The sequence below is a fragment of the Merops nubicus genome, unplaced genomic scaffold (genome assembly GCF_000691845.1).
Source record: "Merops nubicus isolate BGI_N331 unplaced genomic scaffold, ASM69184v1 scaffold45545, whole genome shotgun sequence".
Classification (NCBI taxonomy): domain Eukaryota; kingdom Metazoa; phylum Chordata; class Aves; order Coraciiformes; family Meropidae; genus Merops; species Merops nubicus.
In genome coordinates, this window is record NW_008609860.1 from 606 (window position 1) to 8,473 (window position 7,868).

At 43.4% G+C, this 7,868-nt stretch overlaps 1 protein-coding gene across 1 annotated transcript; it reads left to right on the plus strand.

Moving 5' to 3' along the window:
* Positions 1-363: 363 nt before the first annotated feature.
* On the plus strand, positions 364-7,630 carry LZTFL1 (leucine zipper transcription factor-like 1). The gene is made up of 9 exons (XM_008940698.1): positions 364-449; positions 1,174-1,368; positions 2,158-2,218; positions 2,863-2,931; positions 4,211-4,276; positions 4,395-4,490; positions 6,217-6,378; positions 6,855-6,958; positions 7,612-7,630. The coding sequence occupies exons 1-9, from the start codon at positions 364-366 to the stop codon at positions 7,628-7,630; spliced, it is 858 nt and encodes a 285-aa protein (XP_008938946.1).
* The last annotated feature ends 238 nt before the right edge of the window (positions 7,631-7,868 follow it).

A 7,868-nucleotide genomic window follows, 5' to 3' on the forward strand; every position in this document is an offset into this window, starting at 1 on the left:
CTTCAGGACGTGGTTTAGACTCTTGGTAGCGTTGGGTTGAGGGTTGGACTTGATCTTAGAGGTCTTTTCCAACCTCAATGGCTCTGTGAGTCGTCTGAGGGTGTTGTCACTGGAGGGCTCAGGTCACCCCTTCCAAGGCAGGGCACTTCTGTGAGGCCTCTCAGGGTCACCCCTGTGAGAACGTGGCTCTTTGCTAACACCCTCCTCAGCACAGGAGCCCCGAGGAAGCAGGCACAGACACTGGGCACGGGGCAGGCCTGGGCAGCACGGCTGCTCCTTTTGGCTTCCTCTGGGGCAGGTCTGTGCTCGTGTGTGTGTCTGCAGGCAGAGCTGGGCCTCAACGAGCACCACCAGCAGGAGGCCATGGGCTACCTGCGCTTCGCCCGCTTCCGCCGCGGGCTGTGCCTCAGGACCGTGGACTCCTGCTTCCAGGAGCTGAAGGACAGCAGGTACCCCGGGGCTGCTGCCCAGCAGGGGGGGAGCCAAGTGTGCCAACAACAGCTAAAATGCTTTAGGGGCACTGTGTACGTTTGTGTGTTCTTAGTGAGGAGGAAAGATACAATCGTTGTAGAAACGCAGCAAATTTTTTTGCAACACAGTTATTCAGATTCTTAGGAGTTAACAAAGAGAGTGGTGAGACCCTGGCATGGGTTGCCCAGGGAGGGGGGTGAGGCCCCATCCCTGGGGGTCTTTAAGGCCAGGCTGGAGGAGGCTCTGGGCAGCCTGATCTAGTGGGAGGTGTCCCTGCTCATGGCAGAGGGGTTGGAACTGGGGGATCCTTGTGGTCCCTTCCAGCCCTGACAGATTCTGATCTGTTTTAGCAGAGGACTTTAGAGCCCTAATGGCTCAAGGGTTGGACTTGATGATCTTGGAGGTCCCTTCCAACCTAAAGGATTCTATGAAGATTGTATCAACAGCATGACCTTGCTTTGTATCTTCTGATCTAAACTTGATCTGGCACCTAAACTTGACGCAAGGCTGTAGCTGAAGTAATATTTGTGATTGCAAAGCTTCCAGGAGAGAATTTAAATGCAGTAGCCAGTTAGTGGTGCCAGGATCTGCTAGTCCCTGCTGAGGGTGGGGTCTGCAGGGGGCTGTGGCACTGCGTGAGCGATACCTGTGTGGTGAGGTCGCTGCTGTTCCCCCCTGCCTGCCCCTGGCTGCTCTGTCGAGGCTGGTGGAGGAGACCTTCACGGTGGACGAGGTGGTGGAGATGCTGGACGGGCTGCAGAGGGTCGTGCACGGCGAGGTGGAGTCAGAGCTCATCCACAGCACCTACACCAACGTGCTGCTGCTGCGCCAGCTCTTCTCCCAGGCTGAGAAGTGGTACCTGAAGCTGCAGACGGACGTCTCGGACCTGGAGAACAGGTGACACATGCTGAGGGGTGCCCTGGATGTCAGGGGTGGGGACAAGGCCAAGTGTTGGCTGTCTGCATTCCTGTTGTAGCCACAGGAACCTCTTCCTTCACTGTGGTGACAATGGCAGGTTAGTTTCAGGCCTTGCATCTGTAAAGCAGCAAGATAACATGGTAATTTAAGATTTGCCAGGAAGATGTTTTTTTTTATTGGTTATATTCTTACATGAATTAATCAGCTAAGGCCAGGTGATGGGATTTGAGTTAGAACCCTTTGAGCAGATTGTATTTTAATCAAGGATGCTACATCTTACAGCTCTAATGCATGTACCATTGTGTGACATGATCCGTGGCATTTACTGTATTTCCTTAGGACTTTATTCTGTACTTCTGAGGAGAATCTTAATGCAATAGAGGGCATAGCATCAGCCTAGTTTCAGGCCTTGCATCTGTAAAGCAGCCAAGAAACATGGTAATTTAAAATTTGCCAGGAAGGTGAATTTTTTTTATTGATTATATTCTTACATGAATTAATCAGCTAAGGCCAGGTGATGGGATTTGAGTTAGAACCTTTTGTTTGAGCAGATTGTATTTTAATCAAGGATGCTACATCTTACAGCTCTAATGCATGTACCATTGTGTGACATGATCCGTGGCATTGACTGTATTTCCTTAGGACTTTATTCTGTACTTCTGAGGAGAATCTTAATGCAATAGAGGGCATAGCATCAGCCTGCTAAAATGTCTTTTGTGGCATGGCTCTTTTAGTAAATAAAAGCTTCCCTCTGTTTTTCTTTTCAAGAGAGTTGTTGGAACAGGTTGCTGAGTTTGAAAAGTCAGAATGTACATCTGCGAACAAGAAGGTAGAGTTTTCCTTTAATCAAATCCTAATCAAGTGTCACGTGGAGTCTTGACAGAGGTTTAAAATACTTCGTGTTGACATTTTGTGCATGAGAGAGGAAGAGAAAACTCCCACCCTTTCCCAAAAGCAGCTTTGGAAGCCTCCCCAGAGCAGCATTTTCGGTGGCGTCTGGCCGCGAGGCTGATGCTGGAGGGTGATGGCTGTTCCCTCATGGCAGGTCCTGCAGACCTGGGGCTTGCAGGTTCTGCCTGGTGATCCTCACCCCAGGGGCAGCTGGACCAGGGCTGTGTGGAGGGTCAGCTCCTGGGTTACCTGCCCCTGGAAACTGGGAGGAGAGCAGGACATGCATTTGTCCCAGTACAGAGTCAGGAGCTGGGAAGGGTCCATGGTGCAGATAGAGCTTTAGCTTATTTCAGTCATTACATCTGAATACTTAAGAAAATTACTTGGAGCTGTGGTCATATGTAAACGTTTTTTACAATCAATCAAATCTTTTTTTTCTGCTTTCCTTAGTGCTTTGTCATTTGCTGTACAAAAGAAAGCTAAGTGGACTGTCAACAGTTATTTTGCAGACTAGAGGAATGTTTTTCTTCCTCCTAAAAAATCTGTATAGTTTAATTTTTTTAACCATTATTATTTCCTCAGCCCAGCACAGATCTCACTAAACCCAAACTGGCTCCATTAAATGAAGGTGGGTCAGAGCTGCTGAACAAGGTAAGAACTTGCCCCTTGGTGCCATTGTGGTCAGGGACTGTTCTGCTCATTCCCCTGCACTGGGTGGCTGCACAGCAATGTTCTCACAATGTGCCTGTCACTATATGGACATCACACTCATACACCCCAGGGTATAAAGTAAAATGCTAAGAAATTAATAAATATTGTAAATATCTCGAATTTATTGGTGCACTTGTGGCCATTCACATCTATAGCAATACTGACCTTCCTTTTGCAAAGACCTTCTGGCCTTTGTGATTATTCATTTTTCCATTTAATGAGGTGAATTAGTAGGAACCAGTATTCAGTTTGGTTTGTGCAGCTGGCTGCCTTTGCAACAAGGAACTAAAGGAAAATATAGCTGGATTAAATGATCAGGTATTCAGACATCTTCTGTACCAACTGAAGTCAATCTTATTCCATTCAGCCTTTTTTTGTTGTTGTTGTTAAATTCCTCCTAAAGAAACAGGTGCCTAAAGCCTGTGGAATTTACTAGCTTTGCAAATGTCTCATTTCCCACTTGCTGATGATTTTCAGAGTTCCAAACCACAATCTGGTATTTCAAGTTATTAATAGTTGTTATTAGGTACTGAGCTCCTTTAGTCCAACTGAACTTTTAAGAAATGCCACACTTCTTACAGTACACCTGAAGTTCAGGCAGTCAAGGTGTGTGCTGTGGCCTGCCTTGCCAAAATGGTCTGTGGGGTGTCTGAATCCAGTTATTACTCATTGGGATGACTAAAGCATTCAGGCATCCAGATTTCATAGATCCCTTTCAAAAATATTTTCAAATTCTGTTTCATACCTGGTTTTGGTTGAATATGTTCATCTGATTTTTTTTTTTTTCCTCCCAAAATAGTTTGGAGTTTATGGTGCCATTAGTCTGATAAAATGGGGTTATTTCCTGTGACCCAGAGTGTGCTATGCAGCACCCAGCATTTGTCTCCTTTAAACAGGAACTATGAATAAATTCTGACTTGCCTGTTGGCTGAAAACCCAAACGATGAGCAGCAATGAGATCTGTCTCTCTGAACAGGAGATTTTCCTTATTGTGACTCTTGATACTAACAAGATGCTGAGCTGACTGATCTCCATGCAGCAACACGTGCCAGATTTGGGTGAAAGGCTCTATATATTGCAGTAGAATTGGAGACTTTTTATAAGCATTTAGGAGCTTGTTTCCCTAAGACATGAAGTGTAATTTCTGACCTGAAATATTTTGAGAATTCAAAATATCACAAGAGTGTTCACAGATGTTTTCTCCCTTATTAACCCAAAGAGAGTTGCTTGTCTCCAAGAAGAAAATGAAAAATTGAAGGCCAGACTCAAGACCATAGAAACACAGGTAAATTAGCTCAGACTTGGATACCTCATGCTGTTATTATCAGAGTCCTGTGGTTGTTTTTCTTAACATTTTCAGTTAAAATCTGTTTCTGAGGTTTTACATTGTCCATGTATCACAGGCTACAGCTGCACTAGAGGAGAAGTCCAAGCTGGAGAAGTCACTGAAGGATTTACAGGCGATCCAAGGAGATCAAAAGGTAAATGTCATTAAGTTCATTTAACACACTGGTTGCCTGTAGATCTAAACAGTTGCTCTGTAGGGTGTATTTCTTTTCTGGCATGTATATTCACAATATCATTGTCACATTCCTACTGTTTCTGCTGTTCTGTCCCTTAGCACATTATCCAGCACGTTAGTTGGTGCTGTGACATTTATTTTGTCACTTAGACCATGGTCATTTATTATCAGAAGGTATTCCTCCAGGAAGCAGCATTCCAGAGTTTGTATTCTCAGGTGTGATGTTTGTATGAACAGATACAAATTTAGTTCCTTCCTGTTCACCCATGAAAGATTGAGATCTGACCTGGGCTTTGTAGCACCAATAAATACTAATTCTTCTAAGCATCTGTCACACTTGATACTGCCCTGGACAAGCCAGAGGTGCTTGTTTCTCCTTCAGACTTTAAAAGTGTAAATATTTACACATGGAGTTTTGCTACAGGCATCAATGACCATGAGTCAGATGGCAGCTGTTTGCTTCTAGGTACTTCTGCCCACACTGCATACTGTCAGAAATGGTTCACCACTTATTTTTACTACTTGAGGTTAATCTTTTGTTGTGAAGGAGGATTCAAATGTGATGAGTTGCTGCTGCAGAAAACCCACATAAGAGTCTAGAAGTTGTGCAGGTCCACACAGAAATCTGGTCAGGTCACCTGGGTAATCTTTCAAGTTCATACCTTTATTTGTCAATAGTTGGAGTTCTCTAAAGTTTTTTCATGTGTGATTGAACTGAAATGTTTTCAGTTTATGAAACAAAGTTTTAACAAAATAAAAACAATTTAATGCTGTTAGTTTGAGAAACTGACTTTTTAAAATTCCTGCAGTAGTCACAGATTTGGAAGTGAAGTTCAGTATCATGAAACATTTCCACTTTAATTTTCATATTTTAATCCTGATTTCTTTTTATTTTGCTTGCTAACTGGTTTATGGTATGTACTTGGCTTTCTTAACACTTTCTAATTTTGTCTAGTAACTTTCAAAATCTGTATTCAATAATATGTCATAGGGAACTTGATCCATCAGTCATGGCAAATATTTTCTTTATGTGTTTTGTTAAGGCTTGAGTCATTAAAGGTTTAAAATATTAAAGGGTTTTATTAAATCCTGGATAATAGTGTTTGTAGTTTCAAAAGATTGGAACCAAATCTCATCCTGCTTTCCTGTTAAACATGAGCTGGCCTCAGTGTCAGGGCTGTGGAGTGTCTTCAGCTTTCATCTTCTAATTTGCTCTTAGTCACTTTCCAGCTTTTACATTTTCTATTTACAGACTTATATTGGTTGCTGAAACTAGCTAGTAGGTATAGTACTGACGTGTACTACTCTATTTAATCAGTTCAAGCACTAGTTGGTTGGAGTTTTGCTGAGTTTTGTCTGGTTTACTCTGTTTCTGTCAGAGGGGTGTCTGTAGAACCCTGTGAATGCAGTTGCTGGTCAGAGCAGCAGTGTTGAGGCTCTTGGGACAGCCAAACCACAGTGCTGCTGAAGGACCACCTCTCACCTCAGCACATTTCTGCCTTCTTTTTTCTTGTGGGTTTTTTTAAGGGTTAAAACAGTTCCCCACACCAGGTGTGAACCACAGTTTAGGAGTAACTGCTCTGCTGGATCAGCTTAACTCGAGGGTTTCCAGTTTTTATATCATTGCACTTGATATTCTAAAAATCTCTTCTCTTGCATTTGACATATTTGAAATATTTCTTCTGTTGAAGACTAATGGAAACCAGGATATTGCTGAACTGGAGAATAAAGTGGCAGCTTTGAAGTCCCAGTTTGAGAAGACTCTGAATGATGCTACTGAAAACCAGAAATTCATGGAAGAGGACTTGGTGACAACAAAACATGACTTGCTGAGGGTTCAGGATCAGCTGTCCACAGCTCAAAAGGTCAGTTGCTGTGTAGAGGTGAGATCCTCACTCACATTTAACTGGTGACTGGGGTGATGAGCACAGGCTGCAGAGTTTCCTGGCTCACACTTGTTCCTGTTTGTGTATTTTTGTTATTTCAGTGGAAAGAGACGTTATGTGTAAAAGAGCAAAACCACAAATACCTGTGTGATTATAACTAGGTGAACACTTAAACATTGCCTGTTTGTCTGCATAGAAATTTTTGACTGAAAAGTGTATTCCCTGTCTTCACAAGGCTTTTAACCTCATTGCATTAGAAAATAAAGTCAGTGTGTCTCTGACTCTCCCAGAAATCTCCATTCAGTTTACTCGCTGACTTCACCTAAATTTGAGGAAGGCAGAGAAACTAAAGTTCTGAGACTTGAGGAGGAAAAGCAACTCCTCTTTTTCGAAGCCATCTCAGCCTGGTTTTCATCCTAGGTAAATAATCTGTTGGTGATGTTGCTGTTCTGCAGGAGCTGGAGAAGAAATTCCAGCAGACGGCCGCCTACCGCACCATGAAGGAGATTCTCAGCAAGAAGAACGAGCAGATAAAGGAGCTGCGTAAGAAGCTCTCCAAGTGAGTGGTGCTGCTCTGCCTCTCCCAGTGAGAGCCTCCTCCTGCCTCTGGCTTCTGCTCCCAGCTTGGTTTACCAACCTGAAGCTGCAGACTCCAGTCTGTAAATTTTTTCCCTTAAAAATAATTCCTAGTAGGCCGTCCCCTGATTTTTTTGTCAAGCCACTCCCGTTGATGGGTGCTGGGGGAATGGGTTTCTCTTCCCCAATGATCCCGTTGATGGGTGCTGGGGGAATGGGGCTGGTGTGTGCTGCAGCAGCACCCAGGGAGCAAGCAACAAGAGAGTTTAGTGTGCAGAGGACACACAGTGTTCATGAGCTTGGGCAACGTGGATGCCTGAGAGCTGTGCTGGAGAAGGACAGAGGCAGAACTTGGAACTCCTGTTTAAATTTCGGCCTGGACTTTGGGATCTGTGGGTAGGTTCCTGCTCATTCCCCCACTCCACTAGTTGTTAAACTGGCCAAAAGGAGAAAATAGTTTAAAAAGTGTCTACACTTGTCTGGGCCCTAAGTCATAGAGTGAACCCTGACAGGGATGCATCACTAGTGGCAGTAATTTATTGCTGGGTTTCATATTTTCTTTGGAGACAAAACTGTCTTCTGGGTATTTTCTACTCTGTTTGAATGATTATTTACTGATCTATTTTTAACCCTCAGGTATGAGCCAGAGGACTAAAATACCAAAATCATCTGATCTATTGGAAGCTGCCATTGAAAGAAAATGTAGACTGGTATTATTTTTAATAATTTTTGTTTTGAAGGGTATATTTTTTTGCTTCTAGTGCTTAAAATATCTTTTTATCAATACTAATAACAGACTGAAACTCCCACCTTACTTCCTTGTGCACCTACAGTTTACCAGTATTAGTTTCTGTAGTCATGTTTTTAATTGTTAACCATCAACATTCCTTGAG

Bases quoted from the DNA above. Each gene is read 5' to 3' on its own strand.
- LZTFL1 (XM_008940698.1), top strand. From the start codon at position 364: ATGGGCTACCTGCGCTTCGCCCGCTTCCGCCGCGGGCTGTGCCTCAGG. The intron at 4,277-4,394 runs GTAAATTAGCTC...CATGTATCACAG, and splicing joins TCAAGACCATAGAAACACAG to GCTACAGCTGCACTAGAGGA. The intron at 4,491-6,216 runs ATTTAACACACT...ACTAATGGAAAC, and splicing joins AGGTAAATGTCATTAAGTTC to CAGGATATTGCTGAACTGGA.